The sequence below is a fragment of the Diceros bicornis genome, chromosome 16, assembly GCF_020826845.1.
Source record: "Diceros bicornis minor isolate mBicDic1 chromosome 16, mDicBic1.mat.cur, whole genome shotgun sequence".
Classification (NCBI taxonomy): domain Eukaryota; kingdom Metazoa; phylum Chordata; class Mammalia; order Perissodactyla; family Rhinocerotidae; genus Diceros; species Diceros bicornis.
In genome coordinates, this window is record NC_080755.1 from 11,590,702 (window position 1) to 11,614,671 (window position 23,970).

General features: G+C 44.5%; 1 protein-coding gene across 2 annotated transcripts in view; it reads right to left on the reverse strand.

Annotated features, from left to right (window-relative positions):
• The window catches only part of GNAL (G protein subunit alpha L), a 142,107-nt gene extending 119,123 nt beyond the window's left edge, over nucleotides 1–22,984 (reverse strand). The window contains exon 1 of one of the 2 annotated variants that reach the window (XM_058556785.1): nucleotides 22,257–22,981. In XM_058556785.1, coding sequence (XP_058412768.1) covers nucleotides 22,257–22,587 — 331 coding nt within the window. In that variant the 5' untranslated portion in view covers nucleotides 22,588–22,981. Of the gene's footprint in view, nucleotides 1–22,256 lie in introns of both variants that reach the window. The other variant, XM_058556784.1, reaches the window with a different exon arrangement.
• Nucleotides 22,985–23,970: the final 986 nt, after the last annotated feature.

Sequence of the window (23,970 nt, forward strand, 5' to 3'; positions counted from 1 at the left end):
AGACTCACATGTGCACACAAGTCCTGGGCTTGGATTTTCATTTTCTTTAACACAGAAAAAATATTCCCAGAAGAGAAAAAAGAGAACACTCAAAGGAGGGGATGGGACTCTGCTGCTGCTTTAACTCCAACTCTCGAGACAGCTGCTGTGTGTCCGGGTAAGCGCCACTCAGGCCTCATCAGTGGGCTCCCCCCCACCTCAGAGCGGGGCTCAGTCACCTGGAACGGCATTCATCAGGCACACGGACCACTTTGTAACTTCCCCTCCAAACAAGGCAATAGAGGAAATCGCCCAGTACTCATCATTCACAGCCAGGAGCTTAATGAATGCCAGTTTTCCCTCTAACAGAACACAAGCTTGGGTGGCAGCTACCTCCAGGTTATCAGTCTTGCCTCGGAGTGTCCCTGGCACACAGTTGGCAGGTTGCAAGAAGCCCCCCATCCCATCGCCAGCCGCGCAGGGAGACAGCCCAGGTTTCCTATGCGGCAGCACCACCTGGTGGCTGCGTCGAGGAATAACCCAACCGTGAGCGCAGATCTTCGGCATTTCTTTCTAACACATTTAAGTGTGAACAGCCCGCCTGGCACCACCTTCGTTACCTTCTCAGCGGGATGGTGCACAGTTTCATTTCTCCTTTTCTCTCTGTTTGCTATTTCTTACATGTTAGTTAATCAAAGCTCTGAAAACGACAGCATCTCCTTTACCCATTCCTTCTTTCCCTCCCCTCTTCCTGATTTTGCTGTTTTCCATCTCCCTGAATGTCCCTGAATCATCAATTATTGTGTTCTGCTAATTTAACATTTACACTGATAAAACAGTGTTTCAAAGTATATTGACATCTTAAATTGTTTCAAAAATTCCATATATTCTCCCTAAATTTGTAATGTTGGTAAGGTCCATATTTAGAACCTTGGAATTAAGACTCTTGATATTGCTAACCTACAATACAATTAAAATTATAAAAATAGAGGCAAAACTTGACATTATTCACCATTAAACAGATATCCTGTGGGTTAGGACACAAGGTGCAGAGTTACATGTGGTTTAGAACAAAAGGCTCTAGTGTCTAGCATATTTAAGGAACTATGACAACTCAAGAATAAAAAGACAACCCAATTAAAAAATGAACAAAGGATTTGAATAGATATTTCCCTAAAGAAGATATGCAAATGGCCAATCAGCACATGAAGAGATGCTCAACGCTATTAGTCATTAGGTAACCGCAAATCAAAAGTACAGTGAGATACCACTGTACACCCACCAGGATGGCTGTAATAAAAAAGACAGACAATAACAAGTGTTGGTGAGGATGTGGAAACATTGGAACCCTCACATATTGCTGGTGGAAATGTAAAATGACTCCCCTGCTTTGGAAAACTGTTTGGCAGTTCTTCAAAAAGTTAATGCAGAGTTACCATACCACCCAGCAATTCTACTCCTAGCTTTATACCCAAGAGAAATGAAAACATACGTCGAGACAATAACTTGTACATGAATATTCATGGCAGCATTATCCATAATAGCTAAAAAGTGGAAACAGGGCCGGCCCCGTGGCTTAGCGGTTAAGAGCGTGCGCTCCGCTACTGGTAGCCCGTGTTCTGATCCCGGGCGCGCACTAACGCACCTCTTCTCCGGCTGTGCTCAGGCCGCGTCCCACATACAGCAACTAGAAGGATGTGCAACTATGACATGCAACTATCTACTGGGGCTTTGGGGGAAAAAAAGGAGGAGGATTGGCAATAGATGTTAGCTCAGAGCCGGTCTTCCTCAGCAAAAAGAGGAGGATTAGCATGGATGTTAGCTCAGGGCTGATCTTCCTCACACACACAAAAAAAAGTGGAAACAACCCAAATGTCCATCAACTGAATGAATGAATAAATAAAATGTGGCATATCCATACAGTGGAATGTTATCTGGCCATAACAAGAAATGAAGCACTGATACATGTTACACATGGATGAAAACAGTATGCTAAGTGAAAGAAAAGACACAAAAGACCACATTATTTATGTGAAATGTCCAGAATAGACAATTCCATAAAGTCAGAAAATAGATTAGTGGCTGTCAGGGGTTGGGGGGTGGGGATAAGGAGTGACTGCTAATAGGTAGGGGGCTTCTTTTTAGAAGGATGAAAATGTTCTGGAATTAGATAGTGGTGATGGTTCCACAACCTTGTGAATACACTAAAAACCAATGAATTGTATAGTTTTTAAAAGGGTGAATTTCATAGTATATGAATTATATTTCAATGAAGAAAAAAAGAACAGATGGCAATCCTTCTGGATTAGAATTAAAATGCACAGGATTTCCATGTTCTCATTTCTGTTTTGTCAATGACTATTTCCGATTTATTTTATGCCAGATTCTGCCAGGCGGTATGAAGGGTGAATGAATCAGAATGGGCAAGACTCTGATAGAATATATAATCTGATAATGGATCTAAGCTAAACTTATTAATATCTACCAGATAAGGTAAAAAGGTGTTATAGGGAAGTACATATAAAATGGGTACAGACTTCCAACAGAGGGGATTAGAAAGGTTTCAAAGAGAAGGTAACACTTGAGATGGCCTTTGAAATATGGGGAGGACCTGGCCATTTAAGGGTGTGGGGGAAGGGATTCCAGGCAAAGGACCAGGTGAAGCTAAGGAGCCAGCAAGCAGGGGGCACAGAGTCTGGTCAGGTGGCTTCACATCGCATATGAAAGGGGGAGTGGTTCATGCAAAGTGAGTGGAGGGGGTCAAAAGGTACAAACTTCCAGCTATAAAATCAGTCAGTCCTGGGGATGTAATGTACAGCATGGTGACTATGGTTAATAATACTGCATTGTCTATTTGAAAGTTGCTAAGAGAGTAGATCTTAAAAGTCCTCATCACAAGAAAAATATTTTTTTGTAACTATATGTGGTAACCGATGTTAACTAGACTTATTGTGGGATCATTTCACAATATATACAAATATCAAATCATTATGTTGTACACCTGAAACTAATACAATGTTATGTCAATAATACCTCAATAAAAAATATATTAAAACCTCCAAAAAAAAAAAAAAAGAAAAGTTTGCCATCTTAACCCTGCTCTCTTGATCTGGAGCTTCATGCCCCACAGTACCCACCTGCTGGGGTCACAAGGCAAGGGCAAGCGCCCACCAGCATTTACACTGGGTGCTGAGGACACTCCTTGCTTATCGTCATTCTGCTCTTATTCTGACATTCATCTGTTCATCAAAAACACTCCCTCAGGCACCACGCAGCACACTGGAGACTGAGTAGGAAATATGAAGGGTGAGGCCCTGGTCCCAGGAGCTTACTGGAGTCAGACACTAAGCAAACACATGAATGAAAACATAACTGCAAAATGTGGTAAGTTCTACGAAGCAAAGAGACAGTTACTGGAGAAAGAATAAATGGGTATCAGGAAAAGCCTCTCTGATGAGAAAGTGACAAGTAAGCTGAGATGTGAAGAATAAGATAGAGTTCATGCAGGTCAAGTGAAAGAGGACAAATCTTCCAGGCAGAGGGAACAGCATGTGGGGAGAGGTATAAAAAAGAGAGGGACAGAGAGATATCAAGTACACCTGAAATGGCCGTGACTGGTGGTATTTCACACACACACAAGGGGAATGCTAAACAATGTGATAGGGCCTTAAAACAACCCGACTTCAGGCAGGAGAGCCTGTTTTCTTTCTAACCTCTCAGGAAGAACATGTGCATTTCTCCCTGTTAGATGACGTGATGGCCGACAGATCTGTGACCCTTCCATCCCACAAACGTCCCATCCTGAATGTCATTTGCAGGATTTTAGAAACATGACTTAAATGTCTTGTTTGCTGCCAAACACCAAATTATCATACAAAGACCAAATAGCAAATCAAAAATATGATGCCAGAGATCTTTTTCTCCAATGAGTCTGACATCTCTCCACGAGACTTTATCCACTAGCCGGTCCACCCATGCCCATGTGCTCAAACCCTCAGAACCCGAAGTGATGTCTTCTGATTTCTCCCAAGACAGAAACCAGTCCTTCATCAGCAGGCTCCCAAGGAAACAATCTGCCTTCAAAATGCCTAAGTGTCTTTAGCTTGCAATATTGATTGGTATTAAACATCATAAAACTCATTGTCTAAGACAGGAATCCAGGAATATTTTTATTTTCTTATAGTAAGGTAGCAAATATTTGTTTGTGTCTATTTCATCACTGAAAGAAAAGAAAAATACGAAGAAATCTCTTATCAAAGATTAATGGTAAAATTAAGTTCAGAAATAATTTTAGAAAATATTAAATGAATTTATCTTAAAAAGCAACTTGGAGGTTTGGGACAAGAACAAATACCAGTTGGAAACAACGTTAAGCTCTCACTTGAGCTGTCCTGTCCAGCCCAGAATTGTTACGAGTCTCCAAGCCTCCTTCCACTGGGCTCCTGAAACTTTGTGAAGTTGGATTTGCTGGCAGCCCATCTGAAAAAGCGGCCAGAACATGCCAGAATCAAGACCTAGGGGAGACAGTTTGGATGACACTGGTTGTCAGGGCATGCATTCCTGGTTACTCCAGCCTCTAACTTAACATTAGTTTGAGTTGAATTCTATCAATTACCATGGAAAGAGTCTGGACCAAAACAAGCAATGTATAATTTCCCTACACAGTTGACCCAATGAATGGCTTCATATCACGCCTTCTGCTTTTGAGTTTCAGGTTTATAACTTTAGTTTGGGGTCCTAGTGTAGAGAGAAGATAGAGGGGAACAGAACATAAAAGCAGTCAAGCAGTAGGAGACCTGATATTAAAGCAGTTTGTAGTTTCATGATTTACAGGTCTGAGGAGAGTCTCCCGGTGCCTGGCATCATGCAAGGGCTCAGTAAATGTTGAAATGGGCAGTTAATCTGAACACAGAACTCCTCTTTCAATCCCGACTACCTGACAGAGAGACGAGCGACCCCACCCTCGCCCCCTCTCGTACACCAAAGTCCCACTTCAGAGTTTGGTGTTTAATCTTTGGGATCATTAGAACACATATCCAACAAATGGTAAGGATATTCTGTATTAAACATATTAAATTCAGGCATGGTGCAGCAAGCCATAATTTATTATCTCATTATATAATTAGAAGTTGTCCCTCTTTTGAGTTTTAACGTAGCTGTTCTTTTAAAAAATCCTTTTTAAAGTATCAAACATTTATTAAGCCTTTACTACATGCCACGCACTATTTTTAAGGGCTTCATTTTTCTAAAAAAAGTTTACATACAGTGAAATGCATAGATCTTAAGTGTACAATCCAATAAGTTTTGACCCGTGTTTACACCTGTGTAAACACCACCCCAACCAAGATACAGAACATTTCTATGACCCCAGAAAGGTGCCTCATGATCGTTTCCAGAAATCTGCCCCCGAAAACTACTGTTCTAATCTCTATCATCATAGATTGGTTTTACCTACTCTTGAATTCAATATAAATAGAATCATAAGTAGATACTCTTTTGTTTATTTCGGTACATACTCTCTTGTATATGTACATAGTATTTTAAAAATTCATCCATGTTATTATGTTATCAATCAGTAGTTTATTTTTTATTGTTGAGTATTTCATTGTATGAATATACATAATTTGTTTATTCATTCTCCTGTTGATGACAATTTGAATTGTTTCCAGTTTTTGGCTATCTTGAATAAAGCTGATATAAATATTCTGTACAAGTCTTTATATAAACACATTTTCATTTTTCTTGGGTAAATTCCTAGGAGTGGTATTACTAGGTCATAGGATACATGACCTAGATACATGACCTACATAGGAAACATAGGTAGATGTTTAATTTCACAAAAAACTCTCAAATAATTCTGCAAAGTATTTGTACAATTTTACTTGTATCAACAACAAAGAGTGAGAGTTCAGGTTCCAGATCAGGGTTCAGCGAACTTTGGTTTGCCACCTGTTTTTGTATAATCCGTGAGCTAAGTTTAAATGGTTGGGGAAAAAAATCTCAAGAACAATATTTCATGACATTTAAAAATTCTATAAAATTCAAATTTAAGTGTTTATAAATAAAGTTTTATTGGAATACAACCACACTCATGTCTTTATGTATGGTCTAGGCTGCTCTCCTGGTACAACACAGAGCTGAGTAGCTGCCACAGAGATCCTATGGCCTGCAAAGTGTAACATGCTCACCATCTGCCCCTAACTGAGAAGGTCTGCTGACCACTATTCTACATACTGGTCAACATTTGATATTGCCGGTCTTTAAGCCGTTCTTTAAGCCATTCTAATGGGTGTGAATTGCTATCTCTGTGATTTTAATTTGCATTTCCTTGACGACCAATGATGTTGGTAGTTTCTTGGCTCTTCATGCATCTTATTTTGTGAAATGTCTGCTTCAAGTCTTTTGCCCATTTTAAAAGGTCATGTTTTTATGTCAGTCAGTAGGATTCCTTTTTATGTTCTGGAAACAAGTGCTTTGCAGATGATGTTTGCAGATATTTCCCCCCAGCACTGCAGTGCAGCCTCAGTCCTCAGCAGGGATTCTTTCGAGGCCAGAATCTCGTCCCGCACATACAACATGCGTAGTCCACATACACATGCGTAGTCCGGGAATTCCCAGGAGGACTGCCAGGTTGTCCCTCCACACAGCTCGCTTCTGGCCCGCGGGCAGCCTGCTCTGCAAACCCTGCCACCTCAGCAATTCCAAACTCTGCTCAGCCTCCTCCACTCCACCTCCCTGCAGAGGGGTGAAGAAATTCTGAGGTAGGAGATTATGATCCCATTTTACAGATAAAGAAACAGAGTGACTAGATTTTTTTCTCTCTTAAGAGGAATAAGAATACTTTCCTGGCTGAATTGGACTGTTCTTGTCTAAGCTCTGGTTCTTATACTACAGCATGAAGGCACGCTGCCTTCATGTCCTTCAGTAGGTGAATGGATAAAAACCTGTGGTACCTCCAGACAATGAAATATTATTCAGCAATAAAAAGCAATGAGCTCTCAAGCTATGAAAACATGAAGGAACCTTAAATGCATGTTGCTAAGTGAAAGAAGCTGATCTGAAAAGGCTAAATACTGTATGATTCCAACTATATGACATTATGGAAAAGGCAAATCTATGGTGTATTGGTTTGCTAGGGCTGCCATAACAAAGTACCACAGACTGGTCCTGGTGGAAGGTTCTCTTTCAGAAAAATTTCAATCTCAGCCCTGAGCTCAAAAATTCACAGTTAAATTTTGCCACTGCTAAGCCTTCAAACTGCTGTAGATGAGAATGGACTCCACACGCCGACATTTCTGTTATTGTTATATTGTACACTGAAGAGACCAAAGGCGTGATTCTCCACAGGCTCTATGAATAGTCTAAGATGCCAAATCTTGCCAGTCGGCGGGGAAGCTCCTGCAGACCTAGGATTCTGGCCTCTACGCACATCCACATACCTGAGGCTATTTCCTCTCACAAGTGGTCCGAAACTAGTCACTGTACAGGAAAACTCTGCTGACTCCTGGCCTAGACTCACCTTGCTACTCAAAGTGGAGTCACAGCCCAGCATGATCAGCATAACGTGGTGCTTGCTAGAAATGCAGACTCTCAGGCCCCATCTCAGACCTCCTGAGTCAGAATCCACATTTTATCAAAATCCCCAGGTGATTCATATGCACATTCAAGTTTGAGAAACTCTGCTCTAGACACTTGCAAACAGTGAGTAGACACGCTGTTTTGGTCTGACTGCAAAACCTCCACGTGACATCTTTCCTTGGCACTCTATCATTTGTGCATGCAGGCTGCTGGGAATATCTTGACGTCGCTCCTGCAGTACAGCGTGAGTGCGAGTCTGGGTTGTCCATGGCAGTCTGCGTCCATTCTCCCAAGGTGAGTGTGATGGTTAGTTTTTTTTTTTTTTTTTTTTTTTTTTTTTGTGAGGAGATCAGCCCTGAGCTAACATCCGCCAATCCTCCTCCTTTTTTGCTGAGGAAGACGGCCCTGGGCTAACATCGGTGCCCATCTTCCTCCACTTTATATGGGACGCCGCCACAGCATGGCTTACCAAGCAGTGCGTCGGTGCGCGCCCGGGATCCGAACCAGCGAACCCCAGGCCGCCGCAGCGGAGTGCGCGCACTTAACCGCTTGCGCCACCGGGCCAGCCCCTGATGGTTAGTTTTATGTGTCAACTTTACTGGATCACGGGGTGCCCAGATATTTGGCTATACATGATTTCTGGGTGTGTCTGTGAGGGTGTTTCTAGATAAAATTAGCGTTAGAATTGGGGGACTCGGTGAAGCAGTTTTCCCTCTGCAATGTGGTGGACATTGTCCAATCCGTTGAGGGCCTGAACAGAACAACAAAGCGGAGGAAGGAGGAATTCAGCCCTTCCTGCTGGACTGCTTCAGCTGGACATTGATCTTCTGCCCTCAGAGCCCCTGGCTGTCAGGCCTCTGGACTCGGACTAAATTGCACCACTGGCCTGGGCCTCCAGCCTGCAGACGGCAGATCGTGGGACTTCTCAGCCTCCATAACTGTGTGAGCCAATTTCTCATAATACATCTCCTCCTATATACATGTCCTACTAGTTGTTTCTCTTGGGAACCCTGACCACACAGTGTGGCAGCAGTGGGTGGGTTGGAACTCTCTCCTAAAGTGACAACCCACCTATGCATTTGGGGCTCAGGCGCTCTAATCCCAACACAGTGCACGATTTCAAAATAAGGGGAATCCTGCTTCTCCTCTCCAATTGTGTGGGTGCACTTGGCCACCAGTGGGAAGTCTTGGTCCCCATGGGCTCTCCATGAGGTCCCAGCCCGACTGTTTAGGAAGAACAGAAGTATAGCCTGAAATCTAGCCGTCCCAGGTACCTTCTGTAATGACGTGACTCTGGTCACCCCTGCTGTGTTTTGCAACACAGCCTTGCTGCTGTCCGTCTTCTCTGAAGTATGTGAAGAAGATAAATTTCAAAAAAATCCAAATCAAACACCTCCACTCCTTCAATCCTCCACAACCGAGTGACTGGTATCTCAGTTTAAATTGTGAGGATACTTCTTCTCAATAATTCTACAATTCAGAGACAACAGCCTCACATACTTAGTTAGAATGTTTTGTTTTGAGAATTTAAAGTACACACAGGAAGCGCTCAGTTTAGCTCCACTCCTGCCCCAACAATAACCCTTGACTCCTCACCTTCTCTACCATCCACATCCAATTCATCAGCAAATTGTTAACTTGCCTTCAAAATCTATCTAGAAACTGACCACCTCTCATCAATTCATTGCTACCACCCCAACCCAAGCCTCCACTGGCTATTTGGTTTATTACAAACAGTCCGAGTAAAACCCAAAGTCTTTTCAGTGACTTATCTGTTCCTATGTGGTTGCTGACTGGCCCTCAGCTTATTCCTTGAACACACTAGCTCACGCAAACCTCAGGGCCTTTGCACCTGCCTCTCCATTACCTGATATCTTCTCTAGATAGTTACCTGGTCCTCTCTTTTCTTTCCTCAGGCCTTGGCACAAATGTCCACCTTCTCAACAAAACCTTCCTGGCCAAGTTATTTAAAACTTCAACATCCTCAGCAATCCCTGTGCTCATTAGTGATCCAATGGTGCCGGCAACGATGGAAGATGGCAGAGGTACCTAGTAGGCAGGTCCCTGGCAAGAGAAGTGCTTCCTTCCCAGGGACCTGGGAAAGGGTGGGAGGAACTAATATCCTAGCTTCACTGATTTTTGTGATTCGTTTAGTTGCTGGCACTGGAAGCACTCAAAAATCTCACAACTCTGGGATATTCCTTGAGATCAAACCTCAGCTTCATCCTGTTCAAGTGCAGCAGTGCCTGGGAAGGAGAAAGTGTCAGACCTCGCCCCTTACACCTCAGCGCGAACTGGAGGCCAACAGGAACAGGGAGGCAGGAAAACGTAACCACCAGACTCCGCTCTGTGTCCTGCGTGGTGTTTCACCTCACTCAATCTTCATAATAATCCTCCTGGAAAGCACTCTCACTTCATGTTATACTCAAGGAAAGGGAGCTCAGATGCTGAATAACGTTCCAGAGGGAAAGGCAGAATTCCAAACAGGTCCTGGCCCTGGAGCCTGCATAGCAGGGGTTCTCTGCCAGTTCAGAAGGCTGCTTTCTCGATGGACATGTCCAGAGACACTGAACACATAAACAGACAATGGCTCTGCCATGTATAAAAATGGAACTCTCGGGCCTGCCCAGTGGCGTAGTGGTTAAGTTCCCACGCTCTGCTTCGGCGGCCCAGGGATTTGCAGGTTTGGATCCCTGGCGTGGACCTAAGCACCACTCATGAAGCCATGCTGTGGCAGGTGTCCCACATATAGAGGAGGATGGGCACAGATGTTGGCTCAGGGCCAACCTTCCTCAGCAAAAAGGAGGATTGGCAACAGGTGTTAGCTCAGGGCTAATCTTCCACACACACACACACACACACACACACACACACACACACACACACAAATCGAACTCTTACCCACAACCTACAGCAACCAGCCTGGGAGGCCAACCTCCCCTCTGCAGTAACCAGCCCAGGAAGTGAGACCACTATCTCTAGCAACCTGTCCAGGAAGCCAAACAATAACCCCAGAACAATCAGCCCCGAACGGCCAGGACTTGATTAATAACGGACAGCTTCCCTAATTTTTGCCCCCACCTCCAACTTGGGACCAACTGGAGAAAGGCAAATATACTCCCCTAACCAATCAGACAGGAGCCCCCTTCTAGTCAGCCCACCTACGGCTTCCCCACACCAACAACCCCAAGCAGGGCGCACCTGATGACTCCTTTTTTCCGCAAAGCAGCTTTCCTGAGCTCCTCAGCCTGCCCTCGAGTCCGCCAGATCAAGTGATGGTGCTGACTCTCGTGCTGTCACAAGCTCTGAGTGAACGGCCTCTGCCTGTTCTCATCCGGGTGGTGTTCACGTCTTTCCACAGCGTGCTCACGGAAGTAACTGCATGTATACACATGGCTTGTGGATGCTTGTGGTTGATAAAATTCTTCTTGGTTAGCATGCAGGAATAAAATATATCAGTGTTTCACAGTGTTTTGCAAGATGCACAGTGTTCCATGTGGAGTTTCATGTGAAGCTCCATGGCGCCCGTGGCCTGGGAACTTCAGAGGGGCTGCTCTCAACAACCTGGGATGGGGTCTTTTCCTTTCCCTCCTTTTTCCCACCTCTCTATCCCCTGCCTGGGAGGGGGTTTCAGGTGAAATGGAGAAAACAGAGATTGTTAGTGTTACAGGGAATGTAGTCTCTAAAAGGCCGCTAGTATTATTAGCCATGGAAGAGTCCGTTCACCTCGCAGGTGAACGGACTCTTAACAAGGCCCTGGCGCACCTTGTTATGAGTTCATTCTGGTACTCAAGCCCAAATGGGAGGGGTTTCTTCTGAGAAAATACCATTAGATCAGAAGAGGGAAGTGGATCTGAATATTAAATAAACATTCTCCATTAGGCACAGCAAAGTATATGAGACCAACTGCCTCCCTGTATGCTTTTTAGTTCTGTGCAGCACTTAGCAATAGTTGATATTCAGTATGTCGTTACATTAAAAAATAATTCTAAAATAGAGTACCAGTTAAAGTAATTTCAGAGATAAAGAATTATGTAACTGTCCCTTATTGGCACAGGAAGGAAAGAAAGACACTACATGGTAGTTTTCCCCCCTGGCATTTTACTGGTTCTTTTCAGCACACTGAATTTCTTTGTACAATGAAAACCCATAATAACCAAAAAAAGAGGGACACTCCCTCCTACTCCACAGGAACGTCACGTAAGTCAATTAGGGCACGTCTGAACTGGACTCTGAACAGAGCGGGCTTGCAGCGGACGTGGAGTTGCGATGCGACTATGGAAAAGGTGCTGAGTGTTTTGCTTTTCGTTTGCTCTAAGTGAAACCTTAACATGCTGTTTCCAATAAACCCCTCAAAATGGAAAAAAAACTTGTCAACTTAAAAAACAGAAATATATTCTACAAATGTATCTTGAGTTTTCAGTGTGAAAGTTGACTGGAAGATGCCGACCTCCCCCTCAAGGCTCCTTGAGCTGCCTCCCCCTTCTTGTCCAGGCGCCTAGCCCCTCCGTCCTCTGCGCAGCGTGGGTGCTAGTTCACGCTGTGTCATGATGGCTGCTTTATGCCCTTGACTCCGCACAGGCCATGAGTTCCTGAGGACATCCTCGTGCACTGACACCCTGGGCAGAACCTGGCACAGAGCAGGTGTCCTTAATAGCCCGAGACACAGCACTGACATCTTTCTGAACACACAGATCGCTTCCCACATCAAACAGTTGATTGATTTGTAACGTATCCTCTTCTGGGATATGCTGGCCTTGGCTTTGTTCTAGGCTTCCTTCTTAGGAGAGCTGTGGGCTTATGGTGTGTCTCCAGTGGCCTCTGAGGCTGACCAGCCGTTGGGGCGTCAGGAAGGCTGAGATCCGAGCACTCCCAGGGATCAGCACCCACCTTCTCATTCTGTCCTCCTCCATCCCTTGGGACATATCTGCTTTCTGAGTCTTGCTCTGCTGATTCAAATGGTGAGCTTTGTGCCTATGGATTTTGGTAGCTGCCTAACTCCAGTTAACCATCTTCCCCCTGAAGAGGAAATGCAGCTCGAGTCTAGGCATATGTGTGCCTCATGATTCTGACCTGACCTGATGCCTCTTACTGAGAACACACTTGTGGGGAAAGAAAAGTCAGAAATGCGGGGCTTGGCCTCCCAGCTGAGAGATGCAAAATTACGCTTTCTAGATGATCTTAGAAGTTCCTGTAAAACGCAATCGCTTCTCTGCAGTTAAAGGTCCCACGTTGTGGCTTGGCATTTATCATTGCCTACCTTCCTTACAATTATTTCCTTTTAGACTATAAAACAAGAGTTTAGAACTCTATCATCAAAAATTCTTACACACTACTGTACAAGGAAGAACAGTTGATGCTTGGATTCTAGATTAGCGATTCCCTCACTCCCCGAATGTTTTAAAACTACTTTCATCAAAACTTAAAAATCTGATGTTGTTCTTATAACAGTAGCAAATGAAGTGTTCACTGCTATAACGTGGCCAGTTTGGGGTGCGGGGGTCAAATAACTGCTCCTGAATTTCACAATGAAAATATTTCTTAAAAAAAAGATAAACTTTTAATTTTTTTTCTTCAAGCCAATTTACAGTCAATCTCCCATGATGGCATAGTTTATAACATGCAGCTTCTAATATTGATTTGTGAAGCACTTTGATGGCTGGAGATAAAAGAAGCAATTTCCGTCCCCCATTTCATATGCTATATACTGTCGCTCAAACTTGTCTGACCTTCTAGAACTGTTAATTCTAAGCACCCCAGGTCTCTGCTCCATCCTGGGAGCTGTGAGTACTTCTGGGTTCTTTCTGCAGCTCCCTGAACAGTGAAACCAGGCTGCTGGGGTGAACTCCCAGCAGGTTCCAGCACGCTTCTGCTGATGGTGTGCATCCAGGATCAGCAACAGCATTTATGTGCAGACATCAAACTTCCTCTAAGCAATGAAGTTCCTACCTTCCCTGTACTCCCTCATTAATAACACATCCTAAGGAAGATTAAGAGATGTGCTGTCATGTGATGAAGAGATTTCTCCGTGAACCCTTGTAATAACAGTACTGACCTGTACTGCTGCCATCCTTCACATCGCACATGCACGCTCACACTGTTTCCATTTTAGGTTCATGTCATTTCTCAGACTACATCGTGAATTTCTCCTGAGCTGAGACTGTGTCCTCTTCCCCTGGGAATCGCCGCATTACCCAGAGAAGCACCTGGCACGTAGCAGACTGTCAAAGAAATGTTTGTGGTGAGCAGAAGTGACTCAATGAATAAAGTACCCTTTTCCCTTGTAGCTCAGAGTATGGATATAATTGCTCCATTTTCCTGTTATGCCAAATATCCTCTTCCTGAGCTTTTCCCGGGAGACTTTTAGGTCGTATTTCACTTCCTCAGAGTAAAAGCTCACTTTTCAACTGCAGAAAAAGACACCAAGTGGACACTACTTGAAGCTGTGGACATGCAGGCCTTCCCTGCGTCTGCTAGCAGGAGTAAGGAGCTGACCCACTGGTGATTGTGCTTGCTTCTTTCATCCTCTGTTGGTCAGCAGCTGTATCCGTGGCCCACACTTACTTTCTGACACTTGCATCTTCATTTCCCCCAGAACGGCAAGTGAAATGGCATTAGGTGGCATTAGGCATGACTCCTTATAACAGCAGCAGCAGCATGACAATGCTGTGACCCCTCCTGACGAAGGCACAGAGACCGGGCGGCCCTACAGGACAGATGCAGGGGCAGCCTGGAGGTACAGAGCGGCCGCTCACCAGCACTGGGGAGGCGCTAGTATCGCAGGGCAAGTCTAAAAGCCTTCTTGGTTGCGAATAATTTACCTCCTAGAACTGCAGTTGGAACCATCTTTAAGTGATGCTTTTTTATTCATAAACCACAGCTTTCAATAATGGGCATGATTTTCCCTGCTTTGATCAACTTTCCCAGGCTTTTTAAGAGGAAGGTGTGATGCTCGTGGCCCTGAGATCTGCTCATAGAGGAATCCAACACCCTTCTTCCCACCAGCTCCTCCTCTCAGAATGCTCATTCAGGGATCAAAATTTTTCTCCTTTCCTAGTAAGGGATTTTTTTTTTAAAAATAGACAATTTTTTTGGAGCAGTTTTAGGTTCACAGCAAAATTGAATGGAGAGTACAGAGATTTCTCACATACTCTGCTCGCCCCTCTAGCGTCCCCCACCATCAACACCCCGCACCAGAGTGCTGCATTTGTTATAACTGATGAACCTACACTGACAAGTCATTATCACTCAAAGTCCACAGCTTACCTTAGGGTTCACTCTTGGTGTGGTACATGCTATGGATTTGGACAAATGTATAATGACATGTATCCATCTTTAAAGTATCATACGGAGTAGTTTCACTGCCCTAAAATTCCTCTGTGCTCTGCCTATTCATCCATCACTAACTAGTAAGGGAATTTTAAAACAACAGGGGACAGTTTTCACCTGACCCCTAAACACAGAGTTACTGACTTAACTGACAGGGTCTAATTCCCCTTTCTTTTTCAATTAAAGAGTTTGTTTCAGTTTGAAAACAACCTAAAAAATGACTAAGTATTAATAAATTTAGACAGGAAGTAAATTATTCTGGGTGCTGTGAGGTAAGGGACAATCATTTAGGGTTCTTTGTTTATTCCTATTTATGTATGTATGTATGCTGTGGGGTTCCGACAGTCTCCTGATTATCACTTTCAATGTCATGAGCTGATTTTAGGCCCTAGGAGTTAGGTCTTATCTTTGAAAATGCCTATGCTTGGAAACTTTTCATAGACTAACTGAATTAGCTAGAGAATTTGCTACATCTCTTGGTCTCAACTCAACTGAAAAATCTGCTTGCCAATGAAGAATTTCACTCGACATTACAAACTTGTCTGACCTTTTCAACAAAAAAGTTTCTTGTGGTAGAGGGACTGAGGTTGAGTCCACATATCAGAATGCTTACAGAGCAGACGCATGACCCGTGTGAAACAAGCCAATGCTTTATCAGGAACCCACGTGAGCGGAAAGATTTGATAATTCCTTTCCCACTCTCTTCACCCGCAGCAAGTAACCACCATTACAATTTCTAGAGTTTCATTTGTATCCTTCCAAACTGTTTCCTTGAGGCTCAGTTTGAAAGGTGTGATCACAGCTGTTTTGTCCTCTCACAGCCAAAGTCCTCCCAAGAATAGGAACCCATGACCGCTTCACTGTTTCCACACCCTTTTCAACCTTCAGCCTCCTGCACCTGCCCTTCTAGGAACTGGAAAACCCAATGGATTTCTTTTCAGTCCTTATTATGCATGAACTCCTGGCTGAAACTGCTGACCACTCCCTTCTCCCCAAAACTCTTTCCCTTCTTGGTTTCTCCCAGCTATCTTTGTTATTCGTCATGCTGTTCTTCTTCCAACACTCTTCTGCAGGGTTGGGGTTTCGTGTTCTAGGCCCTCTTTTCTCCTCACTCTGCACATTCTCCTGGGGTGGCCTTCCATTCCCCCAAGACTTAGGGCCAGTGGGTTATTCCTCTGTGTGGATCTCCAGTTCAGTAAGCTCCCTGAGCTCCAGACTCACAGCAAACACCCAATCGCTTCCCAGACATTGCCCACTGGATTCTCACGGGTGTCTCACCTTCAACACCTCCAAAATGGAACTCATTGTTCTCCTCTCACTCCACTTTCCTCTTCCTCTTACATTCCTTATTTTAGGGAATGTCATCATCATTTTAAGCAAGAAAACTAACAGTTCACTAAGACTTCCTCCCCTCAATCCTCCCACCCCAATTCTTCTTTTCCTCCATATCTTTTGACTAGACCATTGCAGTTGTCTCCAGCTGGCCACTCAGCCATTTGCCAGTTTTGTGCAGTGAAGCCAGAGTGCCTGGGTTTGAATCCTGGCTCTATTACAGAGTGGTTGTGTGAGCTTGGACTGGGAGTAGCTTTTTAAGATTGTATGATCTCATGTTACCATTTAGTTTACAATTCAGATTAATTCAGATTATGGGTATCACAGAGAGAACTGGTTCAGTTGAATACAGGATTCAGAAACCATACCAACTTGAGTGTTTACCATGTGCTAAACTCTATGCTAAATAAGTTTATATCCATTATTTCAATTCATGTCAGTTAATCCTCTCAGTAAGCATGTGGCATAAGGATTATTATTGATACGGAAACTGAAGCTCAGAGAAGTTCACCCAAGGTCATGTAGCTGGTAAATGGGGATGCTGGGATTTCAAACAAGGCTGGAGTCCCCTGCCATATTCTTAACCACCATGCTCCTTTTGCATCTTTTAGTGGGTCATAAGTACATCCCCAAATTTTGAGAGTATTCATAAAATGATCATATATTTCAATGACACACTTAACCACCAGTAGTTGACATCCACCTTGAGTCTGTTTTCAGGACCTGTAATAATCATCGGTATAAACATGAATGGGTTTGCAAGTTGCTGGACTGAATTGTGTCCCCTGAAAATTCATATGTTGAAGTCCTGATCCCAAATGTAACTGTATTTGAAAATAGGGTCTTTAGGAAGTAGTTAAGGTTAAATGAAGCCAAGGGTGAGGGCTTAATCCAATAGGATTGATGTCCTCATAAGAGGAGGAAGAGAGACCAGAGCTCTCTCTTTCCACTACGAGAGGACGCACGAGAAGGTGGCCACCTGTAAGCCAGGAAGAGAACTCTCCACGGACACCAAACCCTACTGGACTTTAATCTTGGACTTTCCAGTCTCTGGAACTGTGAGAAAATAAATTTGTTGTTTAAGTCATGCAGTCTGTGGTATTTTGTTATTGCAGCCTGAGCTGCTTAAGATGCAAGTCAAAGGGAGCAGCTTTGACAGAGTGCTCTAAACTTTCAATGTTTTGACAGGTCAAAGAACAACCTGAACTCCCAGGATGAAATTCGGTTTCATGTAAACAATGGCAGCTTCAAGTCTATAAAACTGTAGTTAATAGTCTATACAAAAGAATGATATAGAAGTTGTGAGTAAAATGCACCGCCCGCATCCTCCTCCAGGGCTGTAAGGAAATGTTGTGCTTTTGCGAGTTTAGAAAATTTAAGGCATAGCCAGAGTATCTGGAATTTCTACTGACTTGAGAAGCCACGGTACTACAGGAGGCTGTGGCACCATGAAGGGAGCAAATTGATAAGGATGTGTCCCACATGTCCGCCCTGCTCAAGTCTACTGCACAACTCAAAAACGGCTGTCTTGGTCACTGTATGCATTACCATTAAGAAAAAAAGACATCTATTTGAAAAAAAAGTGATCAAAACCCCACAATGGAGAATATTCCATTTTTTTGTGACTGCTCCAAGTACTTCCTCTGAGAGGAACTAAAGACACAGATGAAGGTCATGCCAGCATTCTGGTTTATACTAATGGCCAAATATAAAAGAAAAGCAGCAGATGTCCCTAAGAGATTTCTTCCTTCTTGAAAGATGTATTCCTGGCAGAGAAATATCAAACATACAAAAAATACAAGAGGAAACAATTGAATAAAACAAAAAACATAGGGCTGGCCCGGTGGCACAAGCAGTTAAGTGTGCGCGCTCTGCTGTGGCGGCCCGGGGTTCGCCGGTTCGGATCCCGGGCGCAAACCGACGCACCACTTGGCAGCCATGCTGTGGCGGTGTCCCATATAAAGTGGAAGAAGATGGGCACGGATGTTAGCCCAGGGCCAGTCTTCCTCAGCAAAAAAAGAGGAAGATTGGCAGATGTTAGCACAGGGCTGATCTTCCTCACATAAAAAATAAAAAAACATGAATCCTACCCACAATTGGCCATTTTAAATTTGAATAATTATCTGGAAAAAGGATAATATCAAACTAATAGTTAGGTGGTAGATGATGACTCTTTCCCAGTCGGAATATAGTGAACAGGGAATTTACATCATAGTCAACAAAAGATGTGGAGAAAAATCAATGGCATCTACTACGTTATATATAACTCCATGAACTCAGTGGCAGAAAAATTCACTTGAAGAATGGTGAATGTAGCTTTGCTTGCTGTATGTGTTCAGATAGATTAAATATTTGGATCCCATACCCAGTCTTGTCAATTATGCTTTTAATTGGTGTTGACCCAGGGTGCCGCCCCTGGAGCCCAGTATACAGCCTGCAGAAGTGTCTGTGTGGCTTGGGATAGATCAGAGATAAGAATCAGCAGCCTGTGGACCAATCTATCAGGCACATAGATTGTGTTTTATTAATTTGAGCCAATGCTTAAAAATAAGTAGGTTTCACATCAAAATGTGCATTTCTATCTTATTCCAGAAATTCAGAAGACCTAGCAACACTGGGATGAAGCTAGGATGCAACTGTTCCTTTTTGATAGGGCAATGTGCTCTCCTTCTTATACCTGTTCTGGATTGAACAGGTGCCCCCTTCCCCCCAATTCATATTTTGAAGCTCTAAGCCCCAGTGTAATTGTATTTGGAGATAAGGCCTTTAAGGAGGTAACTAAGATTAAATGAGGTCATAAGGGTGTGGCCCAACCTGATGTCTCCCTCCTCCTCCTCCTCCTCCTGTGCACACTTGCACAGAGGAAAGCCATGTGAGGACAGAGCAAGAAGGCGGCTGCCTGCAAGCCAGGAAGAGAGGTCTCACCAGAAACCAATCCTCCTAGATGTCGATCTTGGACTTCCAGCCTCCAGAACTGTGAGAAAATAAATGTCTGTTGTTTAAGCCGCTTAGTCTGTAGCATTTTGTTATGGCAGCTCAAGCTCACTAACGCACAGCTCATGCTCTGGATGTGAGAGTTATCCGAGAACTCCTCCCCGTGGTGCACCCTCCACATCCACCATCTGACCACTTCTCCAAGCACATTCCCTCCCCATTCCTACTAAACTGCTCTAGTTCCAACTCCATGATCCCATCTGGATCTGCTGGTTTCTAACTGGAACTTTCATCTGATCTCCACCCGGCCTCTGCACCCCCTTGAAATTCAGCCACCCCACGCCTGAAAGAATGCTCCATCTGAAAGTTAAAATGGGCGTATATCACTCTTGCCATTAAGCCCTCATTGTCGTGGTGGCTCCCAGACTCTTGTGCTCTTAGCACCATGTGGGGTACTAAGTCCTGTGCAGGAAACAAAGCTCAGGTCATTGGGATGGACCCATGGGGGTGTCAGAGCACATCAAGGCCCCCATGAAGCCATGCAGATTGCAATAAAGTGCTATATTAGATGTGCAAATAGAATTCAATATGGGCGCAAGGGAGTTAAACATTTATTCCCACCAGAGGACGCTGGGCAGGTCTCCTGGAGGAGGTATCATTGTGGAAGATGGGACTAGCCTCCGGCTAGTGGGCATGGACTAAGGAAGGGCCCTGAAGCAAGTGTGTCCTTTCTAAGCCTGTGAGTTCTCTCCCCAGGGCCAGGCCCTCAATGCACATTTCCACAATAAATAAGTGAATGAGGTCAGTGAGCAAGATAAATGGCTATTAAACACAATGGCAGCAGAAGCAAGCATTTGAGGATATTAATGATCAGTAAAATCATGCTTCTGATTCAAAGATTTCCAGCTAAATCCATCCTAAATCCTAACAAAACCAAGAACCTTTCTGTGTTTAATTTAAATCTATACAGGGCCGGCCCCGTGGCTTAGCCGTTAAGGGCGCGCGCTCCGCTGCTGGCGGCCCAGGTTCGGATCCCGGGCGCACACCGACGCACCGCTTCTCCGGCCATGCTGAGGCCGTGTCCCACATACAGCAACTAGAAGGATGTGCAGCTATGACATACAACTATCTACTGGGGCTTTGGGGAAAAATAAATAAATAAATAAAATTATAATTTAAATCTATACAAAATCTGACAAACAATGTCAATTGATATAACAGTTTGTGTTTCACTGTTGATATCACTGGGTGGAAGATAAAATACACTTTCCCCCAAAGTGTGAGTCTCCAATTCAGTGTCATTTCAGATATGATGCTGATCTCCAAGCTACATTAGGCTATGAGATAATGTCTAAAGAGGACAGCCATTCAACATGTGGTACAAGAAACTGGCTCTTTAAAGCCCATCATTCCATTCTTTAGATCTTATCTTCCAGTTCCCCTTCACAGAATCATAAGTTTATTAATTTTTATATATATCAAGCATCTTCTGCTTCAAATATCCTTTTTTCCCCAGTATTTCTGTTCAGGTGTACGATCACATTAAATCTACTCTCCCATAACTCTAGACCTTATTTATTTTATTCTTCACTTATTTCTTGAGACCACAATCCTCTCTTTTTTGAGTTATTTTAATCTGATGTATTAAAAAAAATTTGGCTGGAGTAATTTCCAATTAATTTCTTTCCAGAAAAATAAGTGGATGGAGTATACTTTGAGCACTTGTATATCCGAAAATCTATTTTACCCTCACACACAAACAATGGTTTCACAAGGTATGAAATTCTAGGATTACAATTATGCATTTTCAGACTTCTGGAAACATTGCTCTGTCATCTTCTAGAAGTTAGCACTGTAGATGAGAACTCTGCTTCTGATTCGGTCCTCTTCCCTTTTCAGGTAATCTGTTTATTTATTGTTTCTTCTTTGTTTCTTCTGCCAAATTTCCCTTTATCTCAGAATTCAGGTATTTCACCAGGATACAGCAGCCAGGTTTGTGTTGTTTTAATTATTTATTCTTGCAGTGGGTGAGCTCTTTCAAACTGAAAACTTAATTGCTCTATAAATTTTAAATAAAAGTCGCATTCATTTAGAAGCAGGTATCTTACTCAAGTCATGGAATAGGTTCTTTCCCTATGCACAGCAGAGCACAGAACTGAACAATTATTCTTCCCTATATCACAAAATTGGGTCAAAAGCCCACATCCTAAATATATATATTTTTTGCCTTATAATTTAAAAAGCGACAAGTTGCATCAGGAATTCATGATTTTTTTCTTTGATTCTACACTAGAGTGCATAGAAAATGTCCTCCAGTCGTTAACTTATAGAAGCACTGCTAGGCTTGCTACAGCGAAAGCTCTGAGAAAATACTAGCAAATCATGCAGTTTATTACTTTAAAACGCAGCTGACCTTGTGCCCTCTTTCCTGCATGTATTAGCAGAGCGAACAGCTCCTGGGGGCTTGCCGCCATTTCGCTTCTGGTTCTGAAACAGGAGCAAACATTCTGAGAGCCCCAGGGGTGAACTTCGTGAAACAGAAGTGCCATATCTTCCGCTGTTAAAGTTGTTTCTCAAAAGAGAACAAGCCACACCTACGGACAACTCGGCTATTATTCTGTGATTATAATAAAAGCTTTGTGGTCAAGCTGAAAGGCCTGATAAATCTCCTCTCTTTGTGTTCTTAAAACAAAGTGCAGCATGACTACTACTGTTGCAGGAAATGAGATGCTCAAGTTAGCCATCCCTGTGGATTACGTACTGTGGAAATTAATCAATTGAGGGGGAAAAATTCCCAGAGAAGCTTATTAATTAGTAATAAGTGTGCAAGTGGCCAAAATCACAAGGTGTGGAAAAGAGCAAAATCACCCGGTAGTGTGTTCTCGGCCAAATCACTGGAGTAAATACTGTCCGTGTAAAAATCATTCTACTGAGATGTAAGCCAGACAAACCGCCCTGGATCACGTCTGCGGCCGTCGCCCACCCTGTGCCGGGACTAGAGGGCCCCCCACCTCGGGCACTGCCCCCGGAGCCGGGCGGCGCGCGCTCGGTCCCCCCTGAGCTCGCGCGCTCGGGCGAGTGGGGCGCGCGCCGACGGCACCTACCCAGCAGCAGGAGCCGGTGCGTCTGCTGCAGGTCGCGCTTCTGCTCCCGGAGCATGCGGTCGATGCTCCTGCTGACTTTCCTCGCCTCCCGCTCAGCCTCGCGCTCCTCGGCGCGCAGCTGCTCCGGACGGCGCCTCTCATTCGGGTCGGCTTTGGGCCGCGTGCACGCCGGGCTCCCGCCGGAGCCCCGAGGGAGGAGGGTCCGGGCCTCCGGAGCCGGAGCCGGGGCCGGTCCGGGCCGCGCGCCCTCCGCGGGCGGTTCCGAGGCCGCGCAGGGGGCGTCCCCCGGGTCCCCGAAGAGCAGCGGCCGCAGACTGTAGCACAGACCCATGTGAGCACAGGGGGCGCGGCGGGACGCGGGACCGGCTGAGAGCCGGGCTCAGGCCCGGGCACCAGCGGAGGGGCAGGAGGGGGCTGCACCCGGCTCCGGCGCGGCGCTGCCGCCTGCAGGCTTCGGGGCGGGGGTGCGGCGGGCCCGGGCCGAGGGCCACAGCTCCTCACTGCCCCCGAGAGCCATTTTGCATTTTCAGCTAGGTGCAGGGGTGGCGGCCGCCTCGGCTGGAGATCACCTGATAACGCGGAGAGCCGGCCGCGCCGACGGGCCTCCGCGAGCCCAGCCCCCCCTTACCGTAAATCCCGCCGTCCGCGCTGGCACTCGTTACCGTAAATATCGCCGCCAGGGCTGGCTCCCGATACCGTAAATACCGCAGCCTTGGCTGGTCCCGGTTACTGTAAATACCGCCGCCAGGACCATCTCTAGTTACCGTAAATATCGCCTCCTGGGTCGGACCCCGAGACGGTAGACACGACCGCGCGTGCGGGTCTTTGATACCGTAAATACCACTGCCCTAGCACCGCGCGCAGCTGCGGACGGTGCCGCAGTGGCGGTGGCAGTGCGGTCACCACTTGGAGCTGCCATTGCAGCACTTAAAAAACCTCTCTTGCTTTGATCTTGGACAGTGGTAAATAAGAACAGAAAGCCAAGTGAAGGGATAGAGATGCTAGCTTTAAGATCTTAATTCTCGAACGTATACCTGCAGAGATCTCAGCCCCTTGCTGCTCCTTTTTCTGCTCACTTACATCTTACACACATGTACATACGTCCAAACACTTTTGATCCTGACCCTAATACTATTATACCTTTGATCTCAACAAAATCTCCAAATCAGAAGGTCCAATGACATCATTTTCAACAATTTCCACACAATAAAAAAATTGAAAATGAGCACATATAATTGTCATATACTATTTATATTTACTAAAACAAGAACATGAAATTGCACATTGTATCCTATTTTTTAATCCACAATATAGCACAGAGAGGAGCAAAGGTGTATTCAGACTGGGTGCCCTCTCTCCAGGCTTCATATGGATACAAACCCACCAGAGAACCCAACTTTCTTGGTTATTTCCTACTTAATGTCCATCTTCTTATAGAGCTTTTGCAACAGATGAAAATTTCAACATGGCTTTTAAGAAATCTGCTATAACACGTGTTCCTTAATTTTGAGCAAAATGACATGGAATATTATAACAGGTAAATATATCTAACATAAATCCCATTAATACAGCAGATTAGGCTGTTTAATGCAACTCAGCATGTACCAGTGTACACTGTACCACTTGGCACTTGGTGTAAACATTACACTAGATTAAATTTTTAAATAAAGAAATTGGAGATTCATGATTCACATTTATTTTAGGGCCCTGTTAA